A 14,575-nucleotide genomic window follows, 5' to 3' on the forward strand; every position below is an offset into this window, starting at 1 on the left:
CTAGATGATGATGAAAAAAAAAACACCTAGATTGTAGGCTTCTCTGAGCGTGCTAAATAGAAAGAAAAATTCGAAAAGAAGTGAAAAACATTAGAGTGGTGAACACAACCACACACACATCGAGACGATACAACTCGATGCAACCGATTCACCAATCGAACATCCATACACACACATGATTGAAGATATGCTTTAGTTTTCAATTTATATAGAACGTATGTTTTTTTAGAGTGTTTAACATTTTTATTTTTACTTCTTTGTTTTATTCGTATAATTATTTTTTTTCTCTTCTTTTTTTGTAATTGTAATTAAAAAAAATCATTTTTTTTCTGAGTATAAAATTGATATACATTATGAAAATGGACTATTGGACGGACGAGCGGAATAGCGTATGATCAATATTATTTAATCAATGCATACACTATTTTTTAGCTCAATGCCAGTAGCAATCTAAACGATAATAAAAAACCAAATACGAAATTTTACGCCGTTTTCTTTTCTTTTCTTTGTTTTCTTGGTTTTTTTTCAGTTTTTTCGGTTCATTTTGTTTGCTATTTTTTGGGTTTTTCATTTGATTTCATCCAAAGCGACACTTCTCTTTCTTCTCAAGTGGCAATTGGCAATCGGAATCAAATACAATCATTTAATTATATTCTTATCCGTCGTTGAGCATGACGAAGCAACAATTCTTTGGCATTACAACATCCAACTACCAATTGGTTTGAATAGGCATTGAAATGGTCAAAAATTCGTTTAAATTCTATCTAAATGAACCGAAATTGGCCCAAAGTCAATCAAAATGACCCAAAGCCATTTGCAAAAGCAATGATTCAAAATTGGTCTGGGAACGCCCCACAAAACGATCACAATAAACGTTTTCTTTTGATTTTGCATTCTGAGAAAAATAGATCGTCGATGGCATACAGGAAAGGTCAATTGTAGCCGAATTTCAATTTTGTAAATCGTCAAATTCAATTCAATTTATATTTCAATGCATACAATATTCGGTGAATGCCACTGAAAAAATATTCATACTTATTTAGTGCGTGAGACGCGTGGCCACTCATTTAGTCAGTGAGACCCACGCGGATGAGACGAAATAAAGCGAAAGAGAAGCGGGCAACTCCATACGAACGAACGATATAGCGCTCATACATTTCGTCACTCCGTCGATAGAATACGGACACAAACACAAATACGTAGTACCCATTCACTCTATGTTCTAGTTGCGCGCTTCCCTTTCGCTTTGCTTCATCTCATCCGCATGCATCTCACTCACTAAATGAGTGACCATGCGTCTCACGCATAATAATTGTAATAAGTATGAATATTTTTTCAGTGGCATTCACCGAATAATACAATGTATGTTTCAATGCTTAAATCGTTTGTTTGAATAATCAGAACAGTCATCGATGGTTTCGTTTGGGAATAAGATTCTTCCTTTAATGTTAAGATGACATACATATGCCAGACCTAAAAGTCGCTTGCAGGTACCAAAGAGCTTGAATTGTTTGCAGTGCAAAGGCCTTCGGAAATCGCCTATGTTGCTTTTGCCTAAAACATCAATTTCATCAGCAGGATTGACGTTCTACTGACTACTGACTTGAAAGCATTGAAATGTCGATTGCTTTAACGTTCTAGGCACAAATTTACGAGAGCCTTTGCACGATCATTTGTTCTATCGAATTTGACGTTTACAGATGTTGTTTCAGCTATAGATATTGAAGTTACATTGTTATTTAGTAAAGAAGCGATGGGAATTCAACGTGAATGCCACGATTTAATGACAGAGTAGCAAGATATTTACAGATGGACGAATGTGTCCATCATTTTCGTGGTTAATTTGTTTGAAAAATGATCCATTCAACAATCCATAAAAATATGATTTTTTTTCTCACTATTTTGGTTACCTTGAGCTTGAATAAAAAGAAGAGCTCACTCCAAAGTGAAAATCAGCTCAAATTGAATCTTCGAAAAAACTGGATAAATTATTGTCATCACTTGCAAACGTTAACTAAACAGTACAAGTAATCCGTTCATGAAATGAGTTCGAAGAAAAAAATGTTTCAATAAAAAGGAAAAAAAAACGAACAAATATTGGAGAACCTCTTTCTAAAGTCGAAAATTCATGAGGCACAGAAAAAAAACAGTTGAAAAAAGAATATTCTGTAAATCCGTCGACGTTGTTTGACTGGTGATGTGGTCGGAGACATCGATTCCATAAGGTTCAAAGCAGTCAATGATAGAAAGCAGGGGATATATGCCGAGCATAGAAACTCATCAAGATTGGGACATTTTGACATTGTGGCGTGACCTCGATATAAATTCACGATAGAATCCATACCAATTCATTGATACCATCATGAATTTGTATGGAAGGCACGTCACAATGTCAAAATGTCCCAATCTTAGCTTGATGAGTTTCTATGGTCGGCTTTTATCTCCAGCTATCTGTCATTGACTGGTTCAAAGATGGAATTCATCAGAAAATTTCATTCTTACGAAATGAAGATGATGCTCCAATAATACTCAACGGAATTCAGTAATCCACCTGTCCACAGCCCACATATTCGTCGAAATCACACACACACTCACAAAATGGAAATTTATTGTTAAATTAGCGTATCTACTGAATATTAAGTGTGATGTATAAAAAAAATTTATGAAAAGAAAGAACAAAAAAACAACAAAGAATTCGTATTTTTTAAAAATCATATTTTACTTTTAGCTAGTATAATATACACATTTTCATAGTGCTCATCACATGATTAAGTCATAATCCGTTGATTAGAAACAGCATACGAATGAATGAGAAAAAAAGATAATTTAAGACCAGAAGAACCAACCAAAAACAACAGTACTTGTACACAGAGAGAGAAACACGTATAAAAGAGTGGGTTATTTTTTGCGAATTATATGGGGAAATTTTTTAAATACCTTTTATACACAAGTAGGTCAAAACAGACACATACACACACACACAGAAAGAGAAAAACTCACTCACAAAAGTAACCGAGCATTTTCCCGCCAAATAAACCGAAAAACAAACGAAAGAGGGAGAGAGAGAGACAGTCTCATTGTGGATACCGTACGATTCGAATGACAAAAGAAATTGTTTTTTCTTTCCATTTCATATACATATAGCAATGGCAAATCAACAATCAATTACGCGGCATATTTGATAATATTTAACATAAAATTGAAAATCAGACCAAAAACAAAGAGAAAAAATTGAAATGAAATTAGATCGAAACCAAAGAGAAAAAACAATCGAGCGCATAAAAAATAACCATATTTTTGAACTATAAGAGATACCGACACCGCATGCGAAATGGATATTTAAAAAAAATAATAATGAATTTGACAATTTGATGAATAAAAAAAAGTACTTATACAATACCTCCACACTGTAGATGCCTTAAACACAGTGCCTATTTTAAATACCGACACGAAACAAAAAAAAATAAATTAAAGAAAAATACAAGAAAACAAAACATTATGCATTTTTTTGAGAGAGACAGAAACAAAACAAACACGAATAAAAAATTTACTACCACATTAGGCAAACAACAATAACAACAAATGATATGGATATAGTCACGAAAATCGAATTTAATGCATTGAATTTCAAATCGAGATATTTAACAAAAATGAATTAAAAAAACAAACAAAATACGGACGATAAACAAATCTATTCAACTGTGGCTAGTTTTTGGCAAATTAGACTTTTGCACTTTAGCAACCATCCATTTCAAGTTTTGACATCTTATTGCAACAACATTCAGATAATAAAACACATTTTAATGAGAACATAATAGACACGGCAATTTGCTCAATGCGCTCGTTGACCAAAATATGATCGATAGGTTCGGATGCGAGGTGCCCAAGCATTGGATTGGAATAATCTTTTAGTAATTGCCAATAATTGACAATTGAGTGAATTTGAGGGCGAATTGATTTTAAAATCAATATTTGGGGTGGGTGCCCAATGCCCATACACTTAAGTCGATACAAAAAAATTTTGTCTACAAATTTGGCAAAGAGGATCAGGGAAAGGTTTGGGTTGGATCGAGCCAACTGACGGTCGATGGACGGCCTGCATTGATCTGAGTTAACTTAGGTGTTAAAGGAGAGTCGATGGTGGTCGAATCGTGTCTGCTCTATCTGGAACCATATCTTTTTAAACTTGATCCAAATCTCCCTCCCTCTTACTCTTTTGCATCTTATGCGAGAGACACAAAAAACGAAGATCACATAAAATAACCCTTAAAATCTTGCGATTCAATGTCAATCGCATTGCTACCTGCGCGTCCGAACCTACGACATTATGTCAACGATTAAAACCCATGAAAAATTAGCCAGCAACAGAACGGTAGCAACTACATTATAAAACTATAGACAACTCAATCTACACCCTCCTAGAAAAGCATCTAAAAATCAATCTATTAACACTGTATTCACCTAGAATTCCTATTTCTCAATGCACATACAACCACCACACCACACAAGTTCATTACTTTTAGCATAAATATATTGCCGGAATACCAAAAGACAGCCAATGACATCTCTAAACCAACTTATTGAATCATCGAATATTTCGAGTAACTTTTTTCAATCGTGTGTGAGATGGCATTGACTGCTATGTGTCAAATGACTTACATTTGAAATGTATTGTGGCACTTTCCCTATGACTTTTAGTTTGAAGAAAATATTCAATTCCGAATTCCAAGTCCATCCATGGCTAAATTCCATTCGGATAGTGATCGCTATCTCTCTGAGCAAATCTATTTCTTACGTTTTTCATCGGGTAAGAGAGCAAATTCACTCGAAACAAGCTCGAATGTAGCCAATGGGTGTGTAATGAATACACGGTGCATGGAAATCGCGAATAACGCAGAATGTATACTTGTGAATATGAAATGAAGTGAAAAGAATTCAATCAATTGCAAAACAACAACAAAAATACAACACAATAAAAATAAAATACAGAAATATGTGCACAATTAATGTAAAGTGTGTTAAAACAAAATGCCGATAAAATGACATTTACGTTAATATTTTTTTTCTTTCATTTCACCAATAAGTAAGTAATGATGATAAAATGTGACTTGATTCGTCAAGTTCCGCATCACAAAAACAACAACCAAATACAAATAATCCACATAAATATATTGGACACACATATGCACCTATATGCACGGAACAAAACTGCTGAACATAAACATATACACATTCTTATTAAGGAGATGAAGGAAAGAGAGGAAGAAAATATGTCCAATCTTGATTTTCATCGAATCGATCGCAAGTCGCGACTCGCAACACAATCAGTTGTTCGATTAAAACAATTCAGTCCGTCAGTGTAGATTATTATGATTTGAAGAGTTCGAAGGGGAGAAAGGATGGGAAGAGTTCTTTCTTACTCTCGAACTTTCCTCTTCTTAAAGGAAAATAATGAAAAATAGAAAGAAAAGGAAAGAAAGAGAAGAAAGAGAACTTACTCTCGTCTCTATAAGAAAGCTACATGCTTTGAGTGACAAAAGTGTCAGCACGAAGGTATGTTGATGGTGAATTGAATTGACTTACAACTAAAACGGGATGATTGAATGAATTTAAATCGAGAAGCGCTTAAATAGTATTTACGATGTTCATGAGAGGGAGTTGTTTTAATCTGGGCCACTGTGCCAAAAGGAAAAAAATGTTTAAAAAAAATCTTAACCAAAAGAAAAGATCATGGAACCATGTAATTGAACACAAAGTACTCTCACTCACACACACACACAAAGAGAGATCATCTATGTTGTTATGTTTCGTAATTTAGAAGGGATTTAGCTTTAACTGATCGATGTGGTGTAAAAAGAATTATGTGTAACTCACGCATAATCAGACCCGGTTTTACTTTTAATAAGAGAGAGAGAGGAAAAAAAACCAAACAATTGTTTTTGTTTTTCGTTGTCAACAACAAGTGGCCAAAAACCAAAATAAGAAGAAAAAGAAATGGGAACCATAAATTTTCTCATAATGTTATGCGACGCAAACCCAAAAGAAGTCGTTGCACAAAAATTCTGAGACGAATTTTATGTTTTTCCATTGCATATATTTTGATATCCATCCGTGGTGTGATGGGGAGCAAACATTTTCACGTGTTTTTTTTAGTTTCTTGTCGAAGAAAATAGCGACAAGAAAGAAAGAAAAGAAAATTAAAAAAATATATTTATGAAAATACTTATGACAATGTTCCATGTTGAATAATTCAATTAACAAAAGAAAAAAATAAACAAAAAAAAAATCCATTTATTTACAAATCACTTTAGTTTCGTATCAAATGATATTATTTATAAAAAAAAACAAAACACGTAATCGCAAGTCCTGAGTTTTACCTAGTTAAATGGATGGATGGAAGCCTGCCAACATACAATTGGGTTTCAATCAGCTATTCAATGGTTTAGCACCTTAATTAAAGATATATATGTAAGAGTCGACATGTGACACAGAGAGAGATGAAAACACTGTAACTATTCTATGATTTTATTATAATATTATCCCCCTTTTCCCACTTTGTTTCACACAAACAAACAAAATTTGAAATTAAAACAGATAGTTTAAGCAAATGAACCGATCATTTTCTCAATGGGATATTCATCTTCTCTGGTTGTTGTCAATCAAATGCGTACATCGTGTGCGCGTGCTAGGCATTTCGATACGATTCGGCAAATTTATGGCCGTCAGACCGCTTCAATCGATCATTTTATTAAACACACACAATTGCACCATTGGTAAATAGTTTTGAATTATATTATTCACACCGAACAACGTCTAGCGATTGAAAGCTGCACGGGACGCGATCCATGAATTTGCATTCTACCGAAATTTCGAGCGATGTTTTCGTTATTTAATTTTTCGATTGACACAACCAATGCACACATACACTTAGTCATGATAAAAGAAAACAAAAAAACATTTACGGTGATTTACGAGGAATGACTCAAACAAACCACTTTATTACTTATCAGACAAAAAAACAAACAAACAAATAAATTATTAATGGAAAGATTGAATAATGTATGAATAAAGTCAATGAAAACAAAAATCTATGTAAAAAAACACACACACCCAGTCTTTGTACTTACAACTTGAATGGAATCATTTTATTTTAGACTAGCATGAGCTTTTTTTTAGCGATGGTGCCCTCGTTTGTGGTGAGTTTATAGAGGTATTTTTTCGCCGAAATTAGGGGAGTCTTTTCAGACAAAAAATCTCCCAAAATACCATAAAACCATAAAATATTGACGCGTAAATAGCGTATACAATGAATAATTTGCACATTTTGCCTTCTCTATGTGATTCATATATTAACCTTCAAACCGTAAATTGGGCACTGTGTGCCATAATTGTCATTAGCGGGTGTCGCATGCGCATCGTGAGATGCGGTGAGCATGCGACACCGCTGAAGAAATATTGAGTAGACGGGTCGCACAATTATAATTATAATGATGATCCGTCTACAGAATGAAATTCTTTTTGTTTCTATTCAAATTAAATTACTGATTTATGACCACATTACTGAGAATCTGATGTATGTTATCACATAAGAGTCATCTGTGCTCTTGAACAATTTACCAGTCCATATATGTACATTTTTAAGACCAAATATTGTGACTTACTTCATGACCCAATTGTAAAACAGTGATTCACTTTTCCGAACAGGAGTCAAAGAGCTACATTCATACGAGAAAAAAAAATCGATTTCATGTACTTGCCATGGGAATGTATACCAAAAATCTACTTTTTCAAAAATGTTGACGATTAGTACCAACACCATTTTCGGGCGGTGCAGATGACATGGACCTACCTAAACTATGTTGCATTGTGATATCGATTTTCATACATTTTTTTCAATTTCTGTCGAATTTGTGCTCGCTCTGGGTAAGAGCATGAATTGTATAGTCGACGGCACAAATTAGGGGACGTCAAGACCTTTCATTATTAGCCTTCAGATTATGAAAATGTTGAAAATTTCATTTGGAATTGATTGTCGGCGCAAAATCTTCAAATCTACGAAAAATGCATTTTTTCAATTTTTGTCGAATTTGTGCTCGTCTCCAGTTGCAGCACAAATTCTGGGGAGCGAGTAATAATTAGCACAAATAGCGTAGAACACGATGGCGGGTTCAGATTTATAATTTCTTGAAAAAATATTCCGGGCGGGGCTGGCGTCATGGAGCTGAATTTTCACACCTATTTGTACATCGTATTGGGGAAAACGCTGATGCAAATCGCTATTTGGCATTCACGACTCTCATTCAAAAGGCTTGCGAGGAAATAAAAGTCAACAATTTCAAATGATTCTTTCAATAAGTGACTGAAAAAAATGTTCATGAAATTCCTTCGTTTGTTTGTTGTCAATGTAGTTTCAGCCAAAATTCAAATTTCCGTTAGTCAAAATGAATCGAAATGAATAAAAGAAGAGAATAAAAAACAATTTCTTTGAATTCATGTGTACATAAGCGCGCACCGCCTTTCGTTAGCATATACTAAGTTGCGCGCGATTCTCCTCCAGTCACGTATAGCAAGCAAACAACGAACTGTGTGCGCGTAGCACGAGCCCACATCGTGTTACACTCGTATATAGATCGTCGTTTCTTCCCCGCCATACGCGACTGCATGAAGGAGAAGCGCGCTCATCTCAGTGCCATTGCAAATGCCATATACATAAAGATGCGTCATTCTTGCGACAAATAGCCAGCTATGAGTCCAAGAGCTCAGCTGTATATGCAGCAACGCAGAATGTCTGGATTAATTTCATTCGTTGCGATCGCGTCAAAGTGATCGGTTCGTTCATTCTTACATCGCATATTTTCTGTATGTCTGTGGAATTTCGTATTCGGAAGAAAACTTCGTTGCAAAACGTTGTGAAATAATAATCAACAATTGTGCAAAAAGAAATGTCAAATTTTGGTTGCGTGAATAAATTTTGTGGAATGTGAACGAATTAAATGATTAATCGAGTGAGCGTATTTTATCGCTTTTTGTATTAATGCACCAATTACTAAGAAGTGATTTTGTGGCTTGAAATTGATAAAAATAGAAAGAATGATATCAGAGTAACTTTGTGAAACAAAATATTTGACTTTTTCCGAAATTCTTTTTCCCTTGAAAATTAAAATTTGTGTGGAACAAGCAAGTACTTTGGACAATAAAAAAAACTAGACAAAAAATGTCTACATCTCAAAGTCGTAAGGGAGATTACAAAAGTGCTTTGGACGATAAACAACAAGACTTATTATCGGACGCTCGGAAAAATCGAGCTGAAGATATCGAAGGTGTCTTGTCCGATGACAAATTGACATTGGATGTAAATTTTCAAAATGAACGTGGTAATTCTGCTCTTCATTTTGCTGCCGAATATGTCAACAAGGAAGCCGTTGATATACTGCTCAAGTATGGAGCAGATGCTACCATTCAAAATGCCGAAGGAAAGACTCCTTTAGATTTGGTTGAATACCAACTGAATGCGAATCCGAATAGCGATAGTTTGAAACAAATCAAGGAATCGTTGAAAAGAAGTCGACCCGGCACATCTCATAGCAAAAGAAGAAGAACTTCAAATGACGCTGCAACACATCCACCAAAAAATGAACAAAGAGAACAAAGTGGAAGAAATGATTCCTGGGAAACTGAAGAAAACCTCATTTCAAGTCCCAGCTCAAGCTCTCTGAATGAGCGTCAAGACGCTGACAATACCTACTATTCAACCGGTTCGGCCATGCATGGGTTTGTATTCCAGTTCAAGCTCATCATGTTTGTTGCACAGCGTGCGAGAAAAATGGGCCACAAATTCCGACTCGCACCCGAAATGGAAGCGGCGGAAAAGTTCGACGATGTTGTGATGGAGCACACCGTGGGAGACGAACGATGTTGGAGCTTTGTTCAAGCAAAACATAAACGCGACGATGATGCAAAAATCAAAAGCAACGACTTACAGTCGACAACGGATTCCGCTCCATTTGGGATCCGGAAATATTTTCTGTCTTTCATCAAAATTAAAAATAATTTACATTTCATGGGGAAGAGACTGAACGACTTTGCGATTGTTACGAATGCGAACTTCGATGAAGGTGAAGCAAAAGACGAGCAAGCGACGAAATGGAATGCGCTTCTTAAGGTCAATCGTTTGAACCAAGATGATTTACTGTATATGGAAGGGTTCGAAATAAAGAAATACCAATTTTCTTCCAACGATGATGAGCTCAAGTGGTTCATGAAAGGAAATTTATTGGTCAGCGCTTTAGCATCGAAAGAAATTTCGAAATTTCCTGCAGTTAAATATGAGTTAGAAAATCGTGCTAAAGACATTACAGAAAAAGCTGGAGCAATTGGCAAATCATTTAAGAAGGCAAAAAAGGAGAAATCCGAAGAAGATCAAACCGATTCTGCATCTTTAGAAAAAGACAAACACAAACTTGGTGTTATAGTGACAAAATGTAATGACCTCAGAAAAACGGTTCGAAATATAACGGATATGGGCCATGTAACACCAATAATAGAAGGAGATACAGATCTCAAAGAGTTCATTGACCCAACTAAAATAAACAGTGTTAAAGATTTAGACAAGAAACTAAGCATGACCATTTCTGCACTATCAATCATCGATGTGGCACTGAATGATGTTGCGTTTGACGAATACTTTGCCGAATTTGTGAAGAAGTTTCGATTTGTCACCAACTTCCCGAACAAAGAGAAGCTAGGCGATTTCAATAAGAGTAAATTGGGTGAAACGTTCAAATTGTTGAATGCTGATTTGGTGAGTGCTTCGTTCGAGAAGAGAATGCTCGAGATCATGACTTGCAACGAGGGAGAGAATGACTTTTACACCGAAGAAGGAGCAGCTGCGTTTGAAGAGAAAATAGCGAGCGCAATCGACGGTTTGCTCACCTCTGGCTTGAGTATGGTCTATCCGGAAGAGTTGAAGGTACACAACATTTTTTTCAGAGAAAACACTTTGAATTGCTTGAAACTGTCATTAAATGGATTCCTTGATCCAGAAAAACAGAACAAACAAATTTTCTACCTTTGTACTCAGTCCACGCGATTGAGCGCCATTAAAGTGCTTCAGATTTTGGAAAATCATGAAAGTTATAAGAAAAAAGACAGTTTAATTTTCATTCGATTCTCATCACTATTACGTGATGGACTGCAAAATTACATTTTCGACGCTTTTAGAAAACATAGAAGCCACAATCTGTTGGTGATAGACTTTGAAGACGATGATAATCACGATGAAAAAACACTCGCTTCAATTCATGCGCAAGTCGAAAATATTCTCCGTGGACTATTGACTGGAATAGAATCAAACGAGAAAAAAATCATTTTGATCAGTCAAAATTTAGAACTCAAAGATATGAGTTTGAATTATCACGACACCACTTCATTCAACGATTTAGATGACGAATCCCAAAACGTGGTACTTAAAACGGAAGTCAATTCCCAAGGAACAACCATGAGCTTAAATCGACTCATCGATAGAAATTATGGTCCGAAATTCTTTGACGAAGAAAGCCTCGCGAGACTTTTGAATGGGAATCAATTGAAGATAGGCAACATAAATGCATTCTCTTCCAATGGCTACGTGGAAGATTATTACATCGAGAGAACATTTCATCGTCAGATAATCAAAAATGACATTCTCAAAAAAAAAGATCAGTTATTTTTCATTACTTCAACGAAGAAAGAAGATTTGGCCACTTTGAAAAGAGATTTACTCGAAATTGCAACTCCAAGAGAGAGTATCGTCCAATGGACTGACGAATATGTACAATATACGAAATGGGACAAAGGGATTATTCTTCCCCCACCAGTTAAAAGTGATGAAGAGCTCTATAAAATATTTCGCAAACTTGCGAAAAATGCGCATTGGTTGGAATTGCATCAAGGCACGAGCCTATTCTGGAAATTATCTAGCGGTGATATTTCACTCATCACCGAGAGTATTGATAAGGATGTGGCTCCATCGAAATCTGAATTTGAATCTGAATCGAAAGAGGTGGTTCCAGATGAACATCATTTCTGTAACGTGAAACAGTTCGGAAGCAAAGTCGTTATACTAGCAAATGAACCCGGAATGGGTAAATCTACGGTGTTGACTAGTATGGCTAAAAAGATGAGAGAATTAAACGATAACAAGAAGAATGAAAATGAAGTCAAATGGATTGTGCGAATCAATGTGAATGATTATGCCAATGATTTGAGTAACTACAAATTTACGGAAAATGATGTTGATAGAACTATAGACTTTGTTGCGAAAATGGCAATCCCCGGAGATGCAACGAAGAATATCGATATCAAAATACAACGAACGCTTTTCGAATCAAGTCTTAAAAAAAACGAAGTTGGATCGAATTTGAAGAAGCCCAAAATTGTTCTAATGTTCGATGGGTTCGATGAAATTTGCCCGGACTACGAGTCCAACACTTCACATCTAATTAGGAAACTGAAGGAAAGCAACGTTGCACAAATTTGGGTCACGACTCGAGCTCATGAACAAGACCATTTGCAAAAAGAGCTCGGGTCACTTGCTTACAAGTTGAATCCGTTGACCACAGAAAAACAAAAGCAATTTTTGGACAAATATTGGAAATGGAAGTTAACGAAAATGGCAGAAGAAAATCCATCGAACTGTCAAGAAATATTGAATCATCTGAACATTACATTAGAATCTGGGCAGCGCCTAGAAGCTATAAATGCATTTAATTTCTCCACATTAGGAGGTGAATTACTCAATAAATGGAATCGTGTTATTGGCGATGAAAACGAAAAATTTACAGCGGTTCCGCTACTCTTGGAAATGTTGGCCGTTGTTGCATTGGGAACGAAATTCCGTTTGCCCGAAAAAAGTAGTAACTTCAATTTATACCATCAGTTTATCGAAATCAAACTTGATATTCATTCCAAAGAAAAAGTTAAAAAGGATTTAAAAGTTGTACAAGCAAACTGCGAGAGTGTAATGGCCAAATATTTTTTCCATGACATTTGTATGAAATTATCCGTTAAAATCTTCTTTCCAAATGATGAATCACTGCCGAGCTTGGAAGACCTGGAACTACTGGCAAACGAAACACCAGAATCAATGGAGAAAAGAAATTTTTTAACCGGAACTGGACTATTAATTTCAAAGGGAAGTGGTTTGGATTTCATTCACCGAAGCTTCAATGAATATTATTTCAGTCGGTATTTGATCAAGAATATGAGCAACAAAGCAGTACAGAAATTATTGTTCAGTAAAATCTTTAGAGACGATAGCTATGGGCGCATTTGTCAGTTTTTCAATGATCAAATTGAACTCCCCGAAAGCAAAAAACAAATCAAATTGACGGATGCTGCAATGGAGTCAATTTCAAAGTTCACAAACAAGGGTAGCCGCCCATTTTTTGTGCACATCATCGAAAATGGTTGTCATGGCATTTGTGAGCTGTTCTTAAAAAGTATTCGCGATGACAATGGGAAAATTTATGAGAAGCATAAGAAAATTTTCAAGGAATTGTTCCTACAAACCGATGGCGATGGTCAAAATGTATTACATTGTGCATTTATCAAAGGAGACATGTCGATCATCAATATAATATTGGATAGTATTCGACAGCATCCTGATATCCGACAGAAGTTGTTATTACGAAGTGATAGACGTGGAGAGAATCCTTTGTATAAACTATCGAAAAATAAAACGAGTGCTGGATCTCATAAAATCGTTGAAGCATTGACAACCGGTATCGACGATGACGAATTTTTCGAAGATCTGGCGATATTTACTGCATTTTCGCAACTGTACGTTGTTCGTGACAGTATTGAGAATATGTTGGAATTAATTGACGAATCAGTGCCCAAATTGCATGAAAAATTGAATGAAATTCAAAAGAATTTCAATGAAATCGAACAAAAAAGACCGGATCTGGTCAATGCAATTTGTAGCGGAGATGAAATCAAAATTAGCAGTACAGAAAACTTCCAAATAAAACAGATTTTGTTGTCAATTGATGACAACGGCACTATTTTACACGAAGCTATTGAACATGAAAAAACTGAAGTTGTGAAAAAAATATTAGAAAAAGTCAACAGCTTCTCAGAAGACTTTGCTTTGGAATTTCTGTCAAAACGGTCACATAAATCGAGAGATGGAACAGCTCTGCATTTCGCTGCTCGTTTTGGTAACTCTGAATACTTATTTGTTGAAAAAATTTGATTTAATTGGTTTCATTAATCCATTATTTTCCAGGTAATAAGGAGATCGTTCAACTTCTCATCGAGAACAAAGCAGATGTTAATAAAAAAGACGACAATGGAAGTACACCTCTTCACTGGGCTGCTGAGAAAGGTAATGCTGAATACTTCTGTGTAGAAAGAATGTGATTCAATCTATTTCATTTATCGATTATTTTCCAGGTCGAAAGGAGATCGTTCAACTTCTCATCGACAAAGGTGCCGATGTTCATGAAAAAGATTACTATGGAAGTACACCTCTTCACTGGGCTGCTAAGTGGGGTAATGCTGAATACTTCTGTGTGGAAAGAATGTGATTCAATCT

The 14,575-nt window shown here is 35.5% G+C and overlaps 1 protein-coding gene across 1 annotated transcript in view; it reads left to right on the forward strand.

Moving 5' to 3' along the window:
* The first annotated feature begins 8,808 nt into the window (after positions 1-8,808).
* Positions 8,809-14,575, forward strand: part of LOC129573326 (uncharacterized) — a 7,006-nt gene continuing 1,239 nt past the window's right edge. The window contains exons 1-3 of the mRNA XM_055453720.1: positions 8,809-14,198; positions 14,267-14,365; positions 14,434-14,532. Of these exons, the coding sequence (XP_055309695.1) occupies positions 9,215-14,198; positions 14,267-14,365; positions 14,434-14,532 (5,182 nt within the window). The 5' untranslated portion in view covers positions 8,809-9,214. The remainder of the gene's footprint in view (positions 14,199-14,266; positions 14,366-14,433; positions 14,533-14,575) is intronic.

Source organism: Sitodiplosis mosellana, unplaced genomic scaffold (genome assembly GCF_009176505.1).
Source record: "Sitodiplosis mosellana isolate CC-2019 unplaced genomic scaffold, AAFC_SMos_1.0 Smas_scaffold_6062, whole genome shotgun sequence".
NCBI lineage: Eukaryota > Metazoa > Arthropoda > Insecta > Diptera > Cecidomyiidae > Sitodiplosis > Sitodiplosis mosellana.